The sequence below is a fragment of the Pavona decussata genome, unplaced genomic scaffold (genome assembly GCF_977016875.1).
Source record: "Pavona decussata unplaced genomic scaffold, jaPavDecu1.1 SCAFFOLD_154, whole genome shotgun sequence".
In the NCBI taxonomy this organism is placed as follows: Eukaryota; Metazoa; Cnidaria; class Anthozoa; order Scleractinia; family Agariciidae; genus Pavona; species Pavona decussata.
Genome location: NW_028145566.1, coordinates 138,294 through 159,553, shown reverse-complemented (window position 1 = coordinate 159,553; position 21,260 = coordinate 138,294). Strand labels below are relative to the sequence as shown.

The window sequence follows — 21,260 nt, the reverse complement described above, 5'->3', positions numbered from 1 at the left end:
ACATTTTTACAAGTACATTTGCTTAGTCCTTCTTTATAACAAGAAGCTGTTTCCAGCTTATACTCGGACCATATTTGACTGTGTGGTGTGTAAGCCTACAATCTTTTAGCAGTGATAACCTCCAGCATCGCCAATTCCCCCAAATAGATAGCCTGCGAGCAAGCTCTCTTGGGGGTGGATCCTCGTTCCCCCTCCTGCCCCCCACCCCCACCATTCGTACGGTCCTAATATGTATTTAATGCCAGGTCAATGACGGATCGTAATTTTCAATATGATCTAGACCCGGGGGATACTCCCTTTATGTGACCTTAACGGGGACGTGCGGCCCGATAGGGTATGGTTTTCAGTGTGTTTTGTCTTGAACGGGGTACCTATTTCATCACTTTCTGACTTAAACAGGGTATCCCTACATGACCTAATGGCTTAAACAGATTGCGATTGCCAATGTATTAAAATACAGTAAGAAACTAGTGTATTCTTATTTCATTCTAGTCTTAAACAGGGTGTGATTTTGGGTTAAATGTCTTAGAAAGGGCCCGAAAATTTTGAATTCTGTCTTAAACGGGATAGGGAAATCGGAGAATTGTGGCTTAAACAGGGTCAGGGTTTAAACGCCCGGGCCGCACCTCCCTACCCAAGCATCTGTTGAGTACTCCCCCTCCCCGGGGATCTAGAGTAACGTTACACATCACACGTACGTTATCCTTGTACGTTTTTCAATGTTTCGCTGGTTATATTTTTAAATCAAATTCAGGGGAAAGAATTTGTTATTCACCTTTCATTTAAAGACAGAAACCGTTTCTACATTGATTGTTTTTCTATAGTAAACGTCACGGACATCTTTATCTATCTTGGCCCGCGGGATCATAGACTGATTTAGTTGCCAAATTTTCGGTTAAACAAAACTAACCTTGAGGAACTAAAAAAGCTAAGTAAATAAAAAACGATAAAAACCTTTCGAATTTTTAAAGTGCTAGTAATGAAAAGATGAGATATAATTAAAAATAAACGGTTGAAAAACTTGGAAAGTTAAAAGATGCACAAACGACACTATAAAAATAGACATATAAACAGATTTAGTTTCCTTGCGTCTGTTCATCGCATAAAGTTTAAAAGTCTTCGCCTTGGAAATAGAAAATGCCTCTCTAGGTAAATGAATGCTGTTTCTGTTAAAGTTGATTAATTCTAGAGGAATAAGTCTTATTTTTAGTAATTTGTGTCTTGCATCTGCCATCCTGTATGTGACACGTCATGTGGTGAACTTAAGACTTGGCGCCTCACGGTGGCGGGGATGCACAATCAGCGAGGCAGACATGTGAGGCACTCGGGTTAGCCTTAAAAACACTCCAGTTGGCCTAAAGAGCACTCCAGTCAGCCTAAATAGCACTTAATTATGTTAGCTTAAATAGCTCCCCGGTTAGCTTAACCCATTAAGCACCAGCCGTTTCCAGAGGTTTTCCAAAAGTCAGCAAAATTGGCAAAGTGGTTATTTCCTACCCCATGTGCAGTAAAAAAACATAACTTACAGGGCAAAAAAAACAACACCCCTTTGGTCTAAGATAGTTAAAATTACTAATTATGGAATAAAATACCCTAGTTGCCAATTAAAAATTTCCCAAAAAACAAACTTGAGGGTAAAAATTTCCGAAATTTCGATGTAATTTGATCCGCGCGTCACGTGGGTGAAATTTGATCAGTCTCGAGAGCATGTGTTTGTTTACGCAAGATTACACAGTTGTCACGTTTTCTCAATAAAAATAGAAGGAAAAACACACAGAAAGCTTTTTTAAATTAAAAATTTATTCAGAAAAGTCTTTGTTTACGCCTTAGAAAGAAACGCGTATAATTATAAATGCGAGACGAGCGACGCGCAAGCGATTTGAAGGAAGAACAAGTCCAATTCGAAGCGAATTTATCGACCCGTGCGGGGCACGTTTTTCAAATATTTTGCAAAAACTATTCAGAGTACAAAGAATCGATCAATTAGAGTAGTATTTCAGTACAAATTCACAATCAAACCTGTAATTTTTTGGCTGTTGAATGTCCAGAAGTGCTCTAAAATTTCGCGGAAAGTCCGTGGCTTGAACAATGATTTGAGCTGTCCGCTCGCTCGTCGCCTGGATAAAACAACAATTCGTACTCGAAGCGCAATTTCTTCGCTGTTATTTCTCGGATTTTCGCTGTCGAAACTGTTGAGTATTCCTTAGCAGTTCTTCTTTCGATTTACCATTTCGAAAAGGTGTGTTTTCTTTCGGAAAAAGCGAAAATCGGCGACTAAAAATTTAGCCGCGTCGCCCACGAGGCAACAAAAATTGAAATCGGACACCAATTCCTAAAGGCAAAAAGCTTTTTTGTCTGGGCCCCCCTAAGACCTAAAAATATATGCGCAGTAAGTGGATTCTGATTGGTCAGTCCTTTCTGAAGACAATGAGAACAATAGGGGACAAAAAATTCCCTTCTAGGGGAGGTAGGCTCAAATCGTGGAGTGCGCGCAAATGCGCCCAAAATCGCGGCCGGTTTTGGCCGGCACGGTGCGTAATGGGTTAATGGTTAGCAGTTTATGTTGGGGTTGTTCATGCCTTGCATGTCTGGCTCGCATATATTGTAAACACTCCTCACAGCCCGAAAACAAAGAGCGCGACCGAGAATTTAAAGAATTTGATAACACGACTGAAAACTTAACTCGTACCAGCCGAGTACAAAAAATGAGACCAAGAACAATAACTCGAGGCCTGAATTCTTATCTCTCGGCCCATCGCGACCCCAAAAATAAAAAAGAATTTGATAATGCTACCGAAACCTTAACTCGTGCCGCCTTACGACCCGAGTAATAATTATTCTTTGGCAGACATCTTTTACCTTTCTCCTGTGAATTTTGCATTGCTTAAACACGATAGCACCAAGCTAGTGGTATTCAAGTGTAATTGTCCAATTGATAATGTCCTTGATGATATGCGATCAATCCACTGCCACCTGCTAAAATAATGATCTACCTGTGATCATTTTTTGTTACTGATGGTAGTCTTACAGTACTGTATGGTTGCATTGTTGTCTAGTTGCTTCTGCATCTCTCTGGCGACATAACTTGTAGACAACCTCAGGTAATCTTGCTTGGTCTTTTCTTGGTGGATATGAGAGATCCTCCTTTGGTGGTTTCCGGCAATCTGGTTTGTCTTAAAGCTCTTATTGAACAACCCATTAGTGACCCAGTGTCTGATGAAGACTATTCTGGTACTCCAAACTGGTAAAATCCAATGTGGTTATCAGGCATGTTAAGAGAAACCATTTTGAACCTAGACAACTGTGCTCAGACCTAAATCTCTTCTTGTAAATTTTTGAATACTGGTTATCTTAATCACTTCCTGTTTGCTTAATCTCACAGAGGGACACATCTTTTGTACATCTTTTTAGGTCTGTATACTGCAGCACATCAGCTGAATGTTGAATGGATTGTCGTCAAAGGTGTCTCAGACTTTGCTGATGGCAAGAAGCGTAAAACAGATTCATGGAGACCTTTTGCTAGCATAATGGCTGCTTCCCTTACTGCTCACATTCTAAGTAATACGCTGGTTTTCAGAGATTGGCAGCACTTTGGAGGTAAGCTGTTACATTGAATTCATGTTGCTTGAATGAGCAGGGGACTATTTTGCAGAACTCTGAACACCAAATCCATAGACGTCCTGTAATGTCAATGTTTGCCATTACAAACACTGAAAGCTAACCGTATAAGCAGTGCTTTTTTACTTGTGAATGCGCGCATGCGCGATGAACAAGTTATAACAATGGTGGACTTTTCACTCGGTTGGTTGGTTGATTGGTTCTGTTGTTAACTTTCAGGCATGTGCAGTGAATGAGTTTTAAATTCAATTAGCGGAAAAAATACTCGAAAATTTTTTGTTTAGGCGCATCAGGATATGCTTTTATCAATCTGTAGAGAATAATTTGACGATCATTTAGTGCAAGAATGGAGGTTTTTCGTTAAATCTGAGCAAAGTTATAAGTTTTTTTCAGTTTTCAGAAAGTCCGGGGTCATAAACTCAAGTGGAAAAAAAAAAAACGAAGAGGAAATTTTTTCCCGACGCATCAGAATAATCTTACTCAATCTGTAGAGAATAATTTGACAATCATTTTAGTGTAATAATGGAGTTTTTTCATTGAATCTGAGCAAAATTATAGGTTTTTTCGTTTTTTCCACAAAGTGCGGTGTCTTAAGAATTTAAAAATAATTAAATTTAACAATAATTGAATTTAAAAACAATTAGTGAAGTGTCTGCAAGAACTTTGAATAAACAAGACACTTGTTACAGCGTTTATGTGGCATGCATTGATGTATGTTTAGCACTAGTGGCCTTATTTGTTGTAGGCCTCACCGATTTTTAACCTATACTCTTTCGCGATTGAACTAACTGAAAGTTTTAGTCAGAAAGATTGCGTGATATTGCATTGCGCTACTTGAAATTTTGCTGTCAAAAAATATTTCCCGCCAGATTATGTCTTCAGCTGAAGAGTTCACTGCTAATCATAACTTTTTGCATACATGAAAACTCGACATCTTTCATCATATTTTTGCTTCTCATACAAAAGTATTACATCAAGTAGATTAGTTTGCTAAAAAAAAATTGGTTTGGCTGTCAGTTTTCATGCGAAAGCGGAAAGTGCCATGTCACGCATCTTATAAACAAAATTATGCAAATGTTTGGTAAAATGAGCACTTCTAGATCTTGTCAGCTTTCATAGAGGTTTCAAAGGGAAAAAATGTTTCATTTTTGCAATTTACATCTGGTTATTTATGGGAAAGCAAAAGGACGCGGTCAATAAATTTTCATTAACTGTTAAATGCATACAGTGTAGAATTTATTGAAATGCATGTGAACCATGAACGCCACTGAATAACTTTCTTACCGGAGTACAGGATCAAAACCTTTTTGGTACATTCATTCAATAGTGTTCAAAGCATAATACAGACAACTAGCTTTCATTGAAATAATTCTTATTTAGCAAGAGTTTGTCATATTTCAAATTATTTTTACTTGAAGATTGCGGGGACTGAACTCCAAAGGAAAAATTTCACGCATTTATGGCGGGCATGAAATGTAATGCGACACCTTGTTCAACAGATTTCCCTTTGTGACATCAGCTTAAGCAAAATTATAAGTTTTTTTTCCACAAAGTGTGGTGTCTTAAATTCAATTAGTGAGTGTCAGCATGAACTTTGAATTTAAAAAAAAATACACGTGGAAAAATTTTAATCGGCGCATCAGAATAACCTTATTCACTGAGTAGGGAATAAGTTTACAATCATTTTTACAGTACAAGAATGGTTATTTCTCGTTCCATAATCGGGCAAAGATATAATTTCTTTTAGCTTTCAAGGAAGTGTCGGTAGCCATCCTAATAATTTCAATTACTGATGTGTCATCTGCATTCACGTGTTGGCTCCCAGGAGCCTTTGATTAAAACCCTTAATAGTATAGAAGAGTGCTTAGACCTAAATAATATAGTTTGTTGCTTAACCCTATACTGTTATACAGGTGTTTACATGTAGGTAGCATAAAATAAGATGTTCTGTGTTCAGCATTCTGTAAAATACTCCTGTACAGTACCGCTCAAAAGTAAGTTACCAGTCTCGTCTCGTTTCTCGCGAGACGAGAATCTCGTATCGCGAGACGAGAATCTCGTATCGAGAGACGAGAGTCTCGTCTCTAGAGACGAGAGTCTCGTCTCGCGAGAATCACTGGAGCGGAAATTTTGGAATATTACCGAGTTTCTCGCGAGAAGAACTAATGACTGAATTTCTCGCGCACTTGTTTTGTGTTGCTTTTATTTACACTGTATGCCGTTTTTAAAACGGCCTGTGCCAACGGTGGTTGATTCCGTCGACAAGTAAGTTCGCATTATCAGAGCTTATGTGATTCGAAACAATTTTGTCTTCATTCAGTTCAAAGGTTTCGATTCGCGCACAGTGTAAGAGATGATTTATTTCTTCCGTCACTTCGAAGGTTTCGTTTTAGCAGCTCGCCGACATATCAATTTGCAATTGAAACTTTCCCGCACACACAATTCCTACATAAAAAATCCCAGCCTTATTAAAGTCAAGTTCTGTGCCTGTATCTATTAAACAGTTTTTTGAAATAATAACCCTGACACTTACAATGTTTTTCAATTTCACTGCGGTTTGAATTTGCTACATATACATGTATCGTGCTTTGCAAACCGCTATTGAATCGAACTTCTTTGCGGTTGCAAAGGCTTTTTCTGCCAAGAAAAAACAAAGTTGTGTATAAAGAAAATCGAAAACAGAAACGTTGTTGAAGAGCTAGCGTAAAATGCATAGTTCTAGTTCAGAATTGATTTCAGTTTATCGTGCACCGAATTTGCATATCGACAATGCCAAGATGTCAAAGGTTACCGCGCCGCGCTTACATCTCAACCTTCAAAAACCGCAAAGTCGTCGCTCAATTTACACTTACATTTTAGCCACAACCCTTGGCCACAACCCATTATTGAAAAGTAACAGATAGGTTTTTTAAATGCAAATCACATGTAAGTTTTCGTATATTTGTTTCACGCCTATGTAATACGCAAATAATCTCTAGCGAACGTACAACAGAGGCCGCAACAGTCTAACTGGTCATCACCAGCTCTATTAAGCTGTATTAAGTGTATATGTTTGTGGGTTTTTTTTTTTCAAAATCCCTGAGAGAATAAAAGATAGAGAAACATACACAGCATTTACAATCTCTTCTACATGAAGACGCTCTATTAGGTTCTGCAAATTTATTAGCTCCGATAACCCGACGTGCCACCTCCGAATAAATGCGCAATGACAGATTGATCAGTTCGGTTATCTTTGCAGCCGTCGTTCGCTTACATCGTTGAATCGCTCTGTAGAGGTCTAAATCACAAAGTACAGTGTATATACAAACACATTAAGTCCTCATCAGTCGGTAAGTCGCTTAACAAAGCAAGCTCGATTTTGTTTGCAACCTGGTTCACGATCGATAAGCTTGTGACCGAACTCCATAATTCAGCTTGCTGCGTGACAAGGGCGTCCTGCCGTATCAACAACACCGACACTCAACTTGATATTCTCGCGAAACTCTCGCGAGAAAAGTCAAGCCTTAGTAAATGTACTTACAGTTTTTTCACCCTCTCGCGAGACGAGTGTCTCGTCTCTCGAGACGAGAATCTCGTATCGCAAGACGAGAATCGCGTCTCGCGAGAGGGTGGTAACCTACTTTTGAGCGGTACTGTACTGTTGCTTGGGATGCAATAATAATTTTCTCCAGGATTGTTTCGCACTACATGTTTTACATATTGATCTTGATTTGAATCTGGTCTCTGAGGCCAGTTCTCTTGAATTGCTCTCAACATCATCATTAACGCATTGCAGCTACAAATTGGCTAACTTTAAATGATATAATTTCTGTCCCCAAGATGTGTTAGCTCGAGAAAGGACGATACATGTATCATCTGTTTCAAGTATTGCAAATCCAAGCAAACCCTCAACTGTACATCATGCAGGGAATACTTAGTCCTGTACTTTCATATGGGGGCAAACAACTAGTTAAGAACAAATTATATTATAGCACTTTGGAAAATGTTTCTGACTTTGTAGATAATTTTATGGTCATTTAAAGCCATATTGGGAACTTTAAGGTTGTACATAATAAAATAATGATTTCCTCAACAAGTCTGAACTTAGCAAGTTTTATATATGTTGCATTGTGTAAAGTCAATTATTAAGTCAAAATAAAAACAAAGCTTTTCAAGGAAACCTTGTTCATGTAGAAGCAATTAAATCCAATGCAATTTGATTATTTTTGGAATCTTTACATGAACAGTTAAAGGGCAGAAAATCTTAAACCAGAAGTTCTGGTATAAAAGGACCATGGCCTGGCCACTGACATCTCAGTTGTCATTCAACCTCGCCAGAGAACAGAGCTCCAAGAACCCACCGAGGTTGCAGAAACACAAGATATTCTTTTAATTAACTACTTAGTTCATTTCTATATCAATAAGTATTAGTCCAATCTTACTTTGAATTTAAAAATTAAACGTATACCGTGTAGCATGAAAATTTTGCGGGAGTTTCATTTTGCGGATTGGCGATATTTTGTAGTTTGTGGGAACAAATTTTTGCGCCTCGAGATGACTGAAATTTCTGGTGGGAACTATTTTTTGCGATTCATTGTTCAAGAAGCAGAAAACTTCCGCAATCATTGAGAATGGGTGTAAAAGATCTGGCATCGGAAACGCCCTAGCAAATGGTGTTCCTTCAGATGACTCCATTCGTGCCAATCTAATGTACTGAATTACTGTACACTTTACATTTTCTGTTCTCTTCACATTGTTTTGTTTGCGAAACAGACTACCGTATGTGTCTAAGCCCTGGTTGCCTTTTGCAATGGAAAGTCATGTCCGTGGTCTTGTTTGAGTCCAATTTATAACGCCCAGTGGCACAAGTCTATTCAAGCAAAGTTTTCAATTTGACTGAAGGGAGTTATTTTTTGCGGCGTTTTATTTTGCGGGTATTTTTTCCTGCGGGAACTAATTTTTGCGGATCGTGGTCAATCCGCAAAAATAAGAACCCGCAAAATTTTCATGCTACACGGTATGTCGTATCGTATCAGTAATTAGTTTTTCTAGTTCAAATTTACTGGCTGGTTTACAAGCCCAATACAATCTCTACAGAGGAGAACTCAGTGTGTGTCAGTGAAACCATCATCTAATTGTTACATTGTGTAAATTGTAGTTTAGGGTACATGACACAAAAACAATAAAAATTAAGGATATTCAGTGTCTTTCTTTATGAGTATAATGGCATACAAGTTTGCATATTACAATTTTTCTCCTCTGAAAGGTTTTCTCGTGGAAGTCAGTCTATGTCAGTCTAATTACTGTCTTGTTAAATAGTATTTAGATTTTTGATACTTGAATACCCTATATAATAATAATTATAGGATTCTTGGAAATACACTTGTTATTCCTTTTATTGGTGGTTTTAGTTATGAGAGCTGGACAAATATTCCGTGATCTTGAGCAAATGCGATATGATGCAGGCAATATCATCGGCGAGACACAAAGTCTAGAGGGGTTAAAGAAAATTGCTTCAGGCAAAGGCCTCCAAATTTCTGATAGCAAGGCATCAGGAAATTCCATGTTTTACGCATTGTCAGAACAACTGGACCTGGTGAAAAGAATCCAAGTCCCTCATACAGCATTAAGGCGGTACATAGTCAAATACCTCAAGGAAAACCCTACACTGGTAAGTTAGTATTGGTATGTCTTATAATAAGTGAGTTTCATTTTATGGTTATACAAATCCAGCAAAGCAATAAAATGGGAGAAGTTGGAGTTTCTTTTTCAAGTATGCCAAAGTGGCCGACTGAAAAATATACCTCTATCATGAATTCATTACAACAAACACAATTTCACATTCAAATCCTAGCAGTATGCAGATGTTTGTCACTGCATGAATGTAGTTTAATGGTCTTAGCTCCCACAAGTCTGTTTTCAATGTAGCTGAGTGCTATAACATCCAAATTGAAGGTCAAAGGTTCAACTCTGTTAGGGGGGAGAATTCAGATTTTCTTTTTCCGAACACAGTATGCCTGTACATGTCACTGACTGAAAAATACCTCTATCAAGATAAAACTTAATTGTTTCTTCATATCTTGCTGATGAGATTTTGTAAGAGATGGCAGAAGTCAATTCTAAAAATTATGGTTGCTAATTTTCTTGGACAGTTGGTACATGTATAATTTACTCAAAGGCTGATATTTTGTGGATACTTAAAGCGAAGCAAAGCTCTGAAAGTACATTATATCCAATGCTTCAGTTATTCAATTATGGAACAGCTAACATGTTTTGGTATAATTTGGTTTGTTGCGGATCGATGCACTGGCCAATTTAGTGAAAAGCTTTATCCTCAATTGATCATTGGATGAAGTGGCACAATGTATTTTGACATTTTTGGTTATTGGATGAAGTGGCACAGTGTATTTTGACATTTTTTGGTTATTGTTGTTTTTCTCTTGCAGCAAGATAGGACAGAGCTGTTTAATTTTGTACATGGACATCAGTCTTGGTCTGATTACCTTAGAAACATGGCAGCAGATGGGACATGGGGTGACCCCATCATTCTCCTTGCTGTAGCAAACTGCTTTGAAACATGCATTCATGTGATCAGCAGTCTGTCACATGACTTAACTATCCACCCAGAACATAAGGTTCGCAGCAGCAGCCAGCTTGTGTTGGGACACCTGCATGAGCATCACTATGTCAGCCTTCGACCAAAACGAGGTAGAGGAACTTAATATGTAAAACAATGCTAGCTAACCAGATTTGTCTACTTAATCAGTATCTTATTGCTTCTTTTTTCCACAGACGCCGTGAAACAAGAAGTCAAAAGTCAGATGGAAAAGGATGACAAACTAGGTTAGCAAAAAAAAAAAAGGAAAAAAAATAAATAAAAAATAAAAAACGGATCAAAGTGATGTTGTACAGAATGCTTTTCAAAGTGATCTCCATAAGGTTTTTCTTATAGACCATCTTTTCATTCATGAGTTGGCTCATAGGTCTCTGATTATAAAATGATTGAGATGGTAACTGTTTTGTTTTACTGTTACACTTCTAAATCACATTGTAGCTGTTACTATAAGGAATGTGTCATCAGTGAAAATAGCTAATTTCAAGGTACTGAATCAAATAGCTGCAGATCCTTCATTACTTTTTTTGGTTTATAGAAGCATTTTAAAGTAATTGTTAATTGAGGACATCTGGTGTTTCAGAATGGGTTGCCTTTGATAGCAAACATACTTTCAAATTAATGTTTTTCACTTTAGTAACAGAGTAAATAAGGTAATTATACCTTACCCCTTTGTCACAGCGAATCATCAGTCAATTTAGTTTTGTAGCAGTTTAACAGAACCAAGCTTTGGCAGTTTTGTTATAACCAAAGAATCTCTTTTAAAATATCATTTTAATAAGTATGTTTTTCCTTCTTTTTTGCACAGACTCCGTGAAACAAGAAGTCAAAACTCAGATGAAAAAGGATGACAAACCAGGTTAGAAAAAAAAAAACAATCAAAAACCGATCAAAGTGACGTTGTACACAATGCTTTTCAAAATGATCTCCATAGGCTTTTCTTGTTTTTTTTATTCACAAGTTGGCTCATAGGTCTGTGATTATAAAATGGACCCTCTCACTAACCTGCATCTGTGTGGAAGTCAGAAAGAAAAGACACATCTCTGAAGAATGATCAACTGCTGAAATAGAGCATGGAGGACATGGAGTTGTTAAAAGCAATGAAAGTCCATTTTACAATGGATTTGAAAAAAAAAATTGAAACTAAATCTTGGACTTCAAACAGATTTTACAAGACCTTGGAAAATGCTACAGTGCAGAAATGTTTGGTTTGTTTCAAATGTTGATATGCTTTCTAACAACAGTGTAAGTGATCTGATTGATCATTGGAACTGCAATAATTTATTATTCTTTAACTTCTATAATTTCCCTCGCAATGTAGGGACTAAAGTATTACATCAAGTAGATTAGTTTGCTAAAAAAAATTAGTTTAGCTAATTCTGTTTAACACTACAGTGCAGCAATTTTTGTTTTGTTTCAAATGTTGATATGCTTTGTAACAGCAGTGTAAGTGATCTGATCATTTGAGCCACAATTCTTTAACCTGTGTAATTCCCCTCCCAATGGCGGGACTAAAGTACAGGTCACAGCTAGGTCACATTTTGGGTCGATACTGCGTCATATTTGGCTTCCCTGCCAAGAAATTCATCTTTAATCACCGGTTTTGCTTCATACATTCTATGTATAACGTTTTTGTAAGCTGTGAAAAAGCTTTCTTTAATAAAGCTTTCTAAACTTTATCTATGTAACTTTCGTGGCTACTGGTAGTTCCACAGCTTCTCAAACTGATCTGACAAGTGGAACAGAAGGTAGGCGGGAATTACTTTTGACAACAATATGCCAACATGTACATGACCCCCAGCCCTGTTAAACATTTGCAAAAACTGTTAGCTATGTAATGACTATGTCTTGTTAAATAGTACAGTGGAACCTCTCCTTACGGATACCTCTATAATACGGACACCTCTCTATTACGGACAGTTCACTTGGTCCCTGAGAGACTGAAATCCATAGAAAGCCTACATCTCTAAAACGGACACCTCTATAATACGGACACTTATTCCTGTGCCCTTGGTGTCCGTAATAAAGAGGTTTGACTGTATTTAAATTTTTGATACTTGTATACCCTATATAATTATAATAGACCTTTTTACTGATACAACGGCCCTTTTGATAACTTAATTTTGCTGAATATTATGGGGTGCCCAGGGGGCAAAAACTGAAGCGAAACAACGTGTTATCTTGGTTAGTGTACGGGTCTTCTCCGATTCTCGTTTGCGGGACAACTTTTCCACGTACAGTTGTGCATAACAAAGTTAAGGCAATCTGATATGATATTGTACTCAACATCAGTGACATGTCCGCTTTCATATAGATTTTTTCCCTCCTTCGCGGATTTCATGTCATTGTTTTTCGACAAGTATGCTTCCATGTCACTCATCATCGTGTCAGGAAAATAATAGCTTCCCTTCAGCCAATTGTCCAGTTTCTCCGCAAAAGGAAGCGAAATTCCATCAATAAAGTCATAAGAGCTTTTCTTTTCTTCTTGCTGCAATTTGGACATCGTCGTTGTTCTTTAGTGCAACACAATGGCAAATGTAGCCGAGAAGCATGGTAAACTTTCAAGAACAAGTCGGGCTTACGAGTATCATTCGCGATAGCAATGCCACAATTTCTCAAATATTTTCGCAGATTCTCGACATTCCATACATTTAGCTCTTCCATACTGAACTCTGTTGTGTTTTCATCCAGTTGATCAGGCATGACTAAATGGTGATTAGAAAGTATAAACAGGGCTGTCAAATGACAACAATAAGTGTGTTCAGTCACGCGAGCATTCTTTGCCCCCTGGGCATCCCATAATAAACTGTAAAATTAAGTTATTCAAAATGGCCGCCGTATCGATAAAAAGGTCTATTATAGGATTCTTGAAAATACACTTGTTATTCCTTTTATTGGTGGTTTTAGTTATGAGAGCTGAACAAATTATCCATGGTCTTGAGCAAATGCAATATGATGCAGGCAAGATCATCGGTGAGGCACAACATCTAGAGGGGTTAAAGAGAATTGCTTCAGACAAAGGCTTCCAAATTTCTGATTGCAAGGCATCAGGGAATTCCATGTTTTACGCATTGTCAGAACAACTGGACCTGGTGAAAGAAATCCAATTCTCTCATAGAGCATTGAGGCAGCGCATAGTCCAATATCTCGAGGAGAACCCTACACTGGTAAGTTAGTATTGGTAATGTCTAACAAGTGAATTTGATTTTATGGTTATACAAATCCAGCAAAATTAAAGCAAGTTGAGAAGTTGGAGTTTCTTTTTCGAATATGTCAAAGTGGCTGGCTGAAAAATATACCTCTATCATGAATTTATCACAACAAACACAATTTTACATTCAAATCCTAGCAGTATGCAAATGTTTGTCACTGCATGAATGTAGTTTAATGGTCTTAGCTCCCACAAGTCTGTTTTCAATGTAGCTGAGTGCTATTACATCCAAATGGAAGGTCAAAGGTTCAACTCTGTTAGGGAGGAGAATTCACATTTTCTTTTTCCGAACACAGTATGCCTGTACATGTCACTGACTGAAAAATACCTCTATCAAGATAAAACTTAATTGTTTCTTCATATCTTGCTGATGAGATTTTGTAAGAGATGGCAGAAGTCAATTCTAAAAATTATGGTTACTAATTTTCTTGGACAGTTGGTACATGTATAATTTACTCAAAGGCTGATATTTTGTGGATACTTAAAGCGAAGCAAAGCTCTGAAAGTACATTATATCCAATGCTTCAGTTATTCAATTATGGAACAGCTAACATGTTTTGGTATAATTTGGTTTGTTGCGGATCGATGCACTGGCCAATTTAGTGAAAAGCTTTATCCTCAATTGATCATTGGATGAAGTGGCACAATGTATTTTGACATTTTGTTGTTATTGTTATGTTCTTCTCTTGCAGCAAGATGGGACAGAGCTGTTTAACTTTGTACATGGACATCAGTCTTGGTCTGATTACCTTAGAAACATGGCAGCAGATGGGACAGAGGGTGACCACGTCATTCTCCATGCTGCAGCAAACTGCTTTGACACAGGCATTCATGTGATCAGCAGTCTGTCACATGACGCAACACTCCACCCAGAATATGATGTTGACAGCAGCAGCCAGCTTGTGTTGGGACACCTGCATGAGCATCACTATGTCAGCCTTCGACCCAAACTAGGTATAGGAACTTAATATGTAAAGCAATGCCAGCTAACCAGATTTGTCTACTTAATCAGTATCTTCTTTCTTCTATTTTCCACAGACTCCGTGAAACAAGAAGTTAAAAGTCAGATGGAAAAGGATGACAAACCAGGTTAGCAAAAAAAATATAAAAAAAAAACGATCAAAGTGATGTGGTACAGAATGCTTTTCAAAATGATCCCCATAAGGCTTTTCTTATAGACCATCTTTTCATTCATGAGTTGGCTCATAGGTCTCTGATTATAAAATGATTGAGATGGTAACTGTTTTGTTTTACTGTTACACTTCTAAATCACATTGTAGCTGTTACTATAAGGAATGTGTCACCAGTGAAAATAGCTAATTTCAAGGTACTGAATCAAATAGCTGCAGATCCTTCATTACTTTTTTTGGTTTTCAGAAGCATTTTAAAGTAGTTGTGAATTGAGGACATCTGGTGTTTCAGAATGGGTTGCCTTTGACAGCAAACATACTTTCAAATTAATGTTTTTCACTTTAGTAACCCATTGACCCCTCAAACGCCCGTAACCGCCCGTGCGCAACAACCCCCGAATTTCCTGAAACGCCCGAGACCGCCCGTCCAAAATGGCGGCTGGTTCTTCGTCTCTCTACCTCCCCCTGGTGGCTTTTTCGTTTTTTTGTTGTCATGGAGATCAAAAGAGATGGTTAACCAATCAAATGCCATCTTTTGCGCATTTTTTGACAGGTCATGTCAAGCACCCCAAGGTCAGTAATTTTTTCATCGCGCGAGGTAGTCGAAATTTGCAAGATAATGGCGAATGCGCTCGAAAATGATACGGATGTAGCGGCACTTTTTGTCGACTCGGGGGATGAAGAAAGCTTTGATGGGTTTGGGGAGGGAGGATCTAGTAGTGACGATGATTTAGATTTAGATTTCGGGTGCCTAGACGCTGAAGAAGACGAAGAAGATGCTCCTGATCAAGAAGAAGCCCAAGTTCCACAGCCAAGCCATGACACAGACGACGAAGAAGAAGAAGCGAGATGGACGGCTTACCTCTCAGATGTTCAAGTTCCTCCGTTCGTGGCAGCGTCTGGTCCTAATATAGCCTTAGATAATCCTTCCGAATTAGATGTCGTTTTGATTTTTTTAGGAGACGATTTGTGGGGTAGAGTTGTAGAGGAAAGTAATCGCCACGTGCAGTAAAAGTTGGGCGATCGATTTGCTAGTTTTCATCTAATCACGCGCGCGGAATTAAAGGCTTTTATCGGGATAAATTTGATCATGGGGATAAATCGCCGCCCAATTCACGCTTTATTTTGGTCTAACGATGATTTTTTTGGCAACCAGGGTATCAAAAGGGTAATGACTAAGAACAGGTTTGAGGAAATAGGTCAATATTTGCATTTTAACGATTCAACTAAGGAGCCCGCTCGTGGTGCTGAAAATTTTGATCGCCATTTCAAAGCGCCGCAAGATTGATAATTTGTCGGTCGCCCCAGAAAATATTGGGAAGCATTTTAGTTTTAAAATTAAAGGTAGGAAGAAAGGTTGTGTGCATTATAAGAGGGGGGGTAGAAAAACAAGTGGGGGACGTTCAGTAGAGACCACTTTTCAGTGTTTTAATACCATGTAGTGTAGCGCTTTGCAAAACTTGCTTTCATGAATACCACGCGGCTTGAAATTGCATTCTTTATAACCCGAGTCCCCATCTGCGACGCTGCGCTCTATGAACTATCGGTGAGTTTCAAAAGTATATACGATCATGATTTCATTGCATTTTGGCCTAATCAATATTTGAGATCTTTTCTTGGTTAAATAACCTTTAGCCACTAATAGTGACACGTTTCACTAGTTTGCAATCAGGCCGCGAATTGTTTTTCAATGATGCGTTAAATAGTATTTTGCATCTCATTTTGGTTTGGACCATTTGGCCTTTATTTGGCACGATTTAAGTTTTTATTTAGCGTCATTTGTCACATTTTGGCTGCCGAATTCTTTATCTTGTAAATAAAACTTGTTTGGAATCTCTACTTGTTTATTTTGTCGTTCCTTGCGCTGCGTGAGTTTTTGTTTGCGATGCGATGCGATGCGTTTGTACTTTGCTTTTCGCGAAGAGTTCTCGTGCGGCTCGAGTCATTCTCTCCTTCTCTTATCCTTGCCTGCCTTTACAGTCAATCCAGGTCACGCGTAAACAGTAATTCCAAGAATGAAATGAACATTCGAATTTCTCTTTGTAATGTCCGACGTGTGAATGAAATGTTGGACATCTCTCTGGAAATCGTTCCGAAAAAGATGCATTAACTGAAAAAAAGAGTCAAAATACTTGGGAAACAATTGTTATTCTTGAAATATTCAATTTTGCAAAGTAAAGAAAAATTCATAGCTTTATACTGTCAATAAGCTAGGGAAATTTATACGGGAACTCTGAAATCTCGTTGGCGATTTTGAAAACTGACGTGTAAATTTCAAAACTCCGTTCAAATTTCAAAAATATCGTTCACGCGTGACCTGGGTTGACTGTAAATGAATCTGCAAGAAAACTTCAATAAATACAGTTACAATTCATATTTGATGTATACAACAGTGATTTTACCCATTTTCGGTTCTTGACATGACCTGTCCTAACAGTTTTATGCGGCCGCTAATTATTCATATTTGGAGCTCGCCGCGCGTAAAACACAGAAAAAATTAATTTTATTTGTGCTTTTCTCTCTGTCCTATATGTCCATGCATCAAATGATAAAATTTTTACACTTTCCGGCAGCAAAATTCCTCCTCTTTCGGATGAGCTTTGCTTTGAAACCTGATCCCGTCTATAGTGCTACTGCGCATATGGTTAATTTCAAGCGTTTGGATCACGCAGTCTTTACTCCAAAATTTCTAGGAAATTAGCATAATGTCACGCGTCACACTCTGAGGGGGGCAATGGGTTAGTAACAGAGTAAATAAGGTAATTATACCTTACCCCTTTGTCACAGCGAATCATCAGTCAATTTAGTTTTGTAGCACTTTAACAGAACCAAGCTTTGGCAGTATTGTTATAACCAAAAAATCTCTTTTAAAATATCATTTTAATAAGTATGTTTTTCCTTCTTTTTTGCACAGACTCCGTAAAACAAGAAGTCAAAACTCAGATGGAAAAGGATGACAAACCAGGTTAGAAAAAAAAAAAACAATCAAAAACTGATCAAAGTGACGTTGTACACGATGCTTTTCAAAATGATCTCCATAGGCTTTTCTTGTTTTTTTATTCACAAGTTGGCTCATAGGTCTGTGATTATAAAATGGACCCCCTCACTAACCTGCGTCTGTGTGGAAGTCAGAAAGAAAAGACACATCTCTGAAGAATGATCAACTGCTGAAATAGAGCATGGAGGACATGGAGTTGTTAAAAGCAATGAAAGTTCATTTTACATTCGGATTTGAAAAAAAAAATTGAAACTAAATCTTGGACTTCAAGCAGATTTTACAAGACCTTGGAAAACGCTACAGTGCAGAAATGTTTGTTTTGTTTCAAATGTTGATATGCTTTCTAACAACAGTGTAAGTGATCTGATTGATCATTGGAACTGCAATAATTTATTATTCTTTAACTTCTATAATTTCCCTCGCAATGTAGGGACTAAAGTATTACATCAAGTAGATTAGTTCGCTAAAAAAAAAATTAGTTTAGCTGTCAGTTTTCATGCGAAAGCGGAAAGTGCCATGTCATGCATCAGTGACATCGTCAACAAAATTATGCAAATTTCTGGTGAAATGAACACTTTTAGATCTTGTCAGCTTTCATAGAGGTTTCAAAGGGAAAAAATGTTTCATTTTCGTAATTTACATTTGGTAATTTATGGGAAACCAACAGGACGCGGTCGATAAATTTTCATCAACTGTTAAATACATACCGTGTAGAATTTATTGAAATGCATGTGAACCATGAACGCAACTGAATAACTTTCTTACCGGAGTACAGGATCAAAACCTTTTTGGAACATTCACTCAATAGTGTTCAAAGCATAATACAGACAACTAGCTTTCATTAAAATAATTCATATTTTGCAAGAGTTAGCCATATTTCAAAATATTTTTACTTGAAGATTGCGTGGACTGAACTCCAGAGGAAAAATTTCATGCATTTATGCCGGGCATGAAATGTAATGCGACACCTTGTTCAACAGATTTCCCTTTGTGAGATCAGCTTGAGCAAAGTTTTAAGTTTTTTTCGTTTTTCCACAAAGTGGGGTGTCTTGAATTCAATTAGTGAAGTGTCAGCATGAAAACAGATGAAAAATTTTTAATCGATGCATCAGAATAACCTTATTCAATGAGTAGGGAATAAGTTTACAATCATTTTTATAGTACAAGAATGGTTATTTCTCGTTACATAATCGGGCAAAGATATGATTTCTTTTAGCTTTCAAGGAAGTGTCCATAGCCGTCTTAATTTCAGTAACTGATGTGTCATCTGCATTCACCAGTTGGCTCACAGGAGCCTTTGATTAAAACCCTTAATAGTATAGAAGAGTGCTTAGACCTAAATAACATAGTTTGTTGCTTAACCCTATACTGTTATACAGGTGTGCACATGTAGGTAGCGTAAAATGAGATGTTCTTTGTTCAGCATTCTGTAAAATACCCCTGTACTGTTGCTTGGGATGCAATAATAATTTTCTCCTGGATTGTTTCGCACTGCACATGTTTTACATATTGATCTTGATTTGAATCTGGTCTCTGAGGCCATTTCTCTTGAATTGCTCTCAACATCATCATTAACACATTGCAGCTACAAATTGGCTAACTTTAAATGATATCATTTCTGTCCCCAAGATGTGTTAGCTCCAGAAAGGATGATACATGTATCATCTGTTTCAAGTATTGCAGATCCAAGCAATACCCTCAACTGTAAATCATGCAGGGAATACTTAGTCCTGTAGTTTCATAAGGGGTCAAACAACTAGTTAAGAACAAATTATATTATAGCACTTTGGAAAATGTTTCTGACTTAATAGATAATTTTATGGTCATTTAAAGCCATATTGGGAACTTTAAGGTTGTACATGATAAAATAATGATTTCCTCAACAAGTCTGAACTTAGCAAGTTTTATATATGTTGCATTGTGTAAAGTCAATTATTAAGTCAAAATAAAAACAAAACTTTTCAAGGAAACCTTGTTCATGTAGAAGCAATTAAATCCAATGGAATTTGATTATTTTTGGAATCTCTACATGAACAGTTAAAGGACAGAAAATCTTAAACCAGAAGTTCTGGTATAAAAGGACCATGGCCTGGCCACTGACATCTCAGTTGTCATTCAACCTCACCAGAGAACAGAGCTCCAAGAACCCACCGAGGTTGCAGAAACACAAGATATTCTTTTAATTAACTACTTAGTTCATTTCTATATCAATAAGTCCAATCTTCCGTTGAATTTAAAAAATAAATAAATAATATTTATTAAACATTACATAAACAGTGATATCGTATCAGTAATTAGTTTTTCTAGTTCAAATTTATTGGCTGGTTTACAAGCCCAATACAATCTCTACAGAGGAGAACTCAGTGTGTGTCAGTGAAACCATCATCTAATTCTGACATTGTGTAAATTATAGTTGAGGGTACATGACACAAAAAGAATAAAAATGAAGAACATCCGGTGTCTTTCTTTATGAGTATAATGACACACAAGTTTGCATATTACAATTTTTCTCCTCTGAAGGTTTATCTGATGGAAGTCAGTCTTCAGTAGCAGATTACAGTCAGCTTCTTTTCCCTGCAGCCTCTCAAACTGATCTGACAAGTGGAACAGAAGGTAGGCGGGAATTAGTTTTGACAACAATATGCCAACATGTAAATGTAACATTTGCCAAAACTGTTGGCTATGTAATTACTATGTCTTGTTAAATAGTATTTAGATTTTTCATACTTGTTTACCTTATATAATTATAATTACAGGATTCTTGGAAATACACTTGTTATTCCTTTTATTGGTGGTTTTAGCTATGAGAGTTGAACAAATTAGCCGTGGTCTTGAGCAAATGCGATATGATGCAGGCAAGATCATCGGCGAAACACAACGTCTAGAGGGGTTAAAGAAAATTGCTTCAGGCAAAGGCTTCCAAATTTCTGATAGCAAGGCATCAGGGAATTCCATGTTTTGCGCATTGTCAGAACAACTGGACCTGGTGAAAGGAATCCAAATCTCTCATGAAGCATTGAGGCAGCACATAGTCCAATATCTCGAGGAGAACCCTACACTGGTAAGTTAGTATTGGTAATGTCTAACAAGTGAGTTTCATTTTATGGTTATACAAATCCAGCAAAGCAATAAAATGGGAGAACTTGGAGTTTCTTTTTCGAATATGCCAAAGTGGCTGACTGAAAAATATACCTCTATCATGAATTCATCACAACAAACACAATTTCACATTCAAATCCTAGCAGTATGCTGATGTTTGTCACTGCATGAATGTAGTTTAATGGTCTTAGCTCCCACAAGTCTGTTTTCAATGTAGCTGAGTGCTATAACATCCAAATTGAAGGTCAAAGGTTCAACTCTGTTAGGGGGGAGAATCCAGATTTTCTTTTTCCGAACACAGTATGCTTGTACATGTCACTGACTGAAAAATACCTCTATCAAGATGAAACTTAATTGTTGCTTCATATCTTGCTGATGAGATTTTGTAAGAGATGGCAGAAGTCAATTCTAAAAATTATGGTTGCTAATTTTCTTGGACAGTTGGTACATAATTTACTCAGACTGCACTGAGAGGCTGATATCATGTGGATACTTAAAGCGAAGCAAAGCTCTGAAAGTACATTAACATTATATCCAATGCTTCAGTTATTCAATTATGGAACAGTTAACATGTTTTGGTATAATTTGGTTTGTTGCGGATCGATGCACTGG

At 37.4% G+C, this 21,260-nt stretch overlaps 1 protein-coding gene across 17 annotated transcripts in view; it reads left to right on the top strand.

Moving 5' to 3' along the window:
• LOC146466007 (uncharacterized) overlaps positions 1 to 21,260 on the top strand; it is an 82,778-nt gene that overhangs the window by 10,282 nt on the left and 51,236 nt on the right. For 5 of the 17 annotated variants that reach the window (XM_085127895.1, XM_085127896.1, XM_085127894.1 and 2 more), the window contains exons 4-14: positions 3,412 to 3,597; positions 9,009 to 9,268; positions 10,044 to 10,305; positions 10,390 to 10,440; positions 11,019 to 11,069; positions 13,118 to 13,377; positions 14,114 to 14,375; positions 14,460 to 14,510; positions 17,466 to 17,516; positions 20,070 to 20,162; positions 20,351 to 20,610. In XM_085127895.1, coding sequence (XP_084984021.1) covers positions 3,412 to 3,597; positions 9,009 to 9,268; positions 10,044 to 10,305; positions 10,390 to 10,440; positions 11,019 to 11,069; positions 13,118 to 13,377; positions 14,114 to 14,375; positions 14,460 to 14,510; positions 17,466 to 17,516; positions 20,070 to 20,162; positions 20,351 to 20,610 — 1,787 coding nt within the window. The remainder of the gene's footprint in view (positions 1 to 3,411; positions 3,598 to 9,008; positions 9,269 to 10,043; positions 10,306 to 10,389; positions 10,441 to 11,018; positions 11,070 to 13,117; positions 13,378 to 14,113; positions 14,376 to 14,459; positions 14,511 to 17,465; positions 17,517 to 20,069; positions 20,163 to 20,350; positions 20,611 to 21,260) is intronic. The other 12 variants (XM_085127907.1, XM_085127904.1, XM_085127911.1 and 9 more) reach the window with 5 other exon arrangements.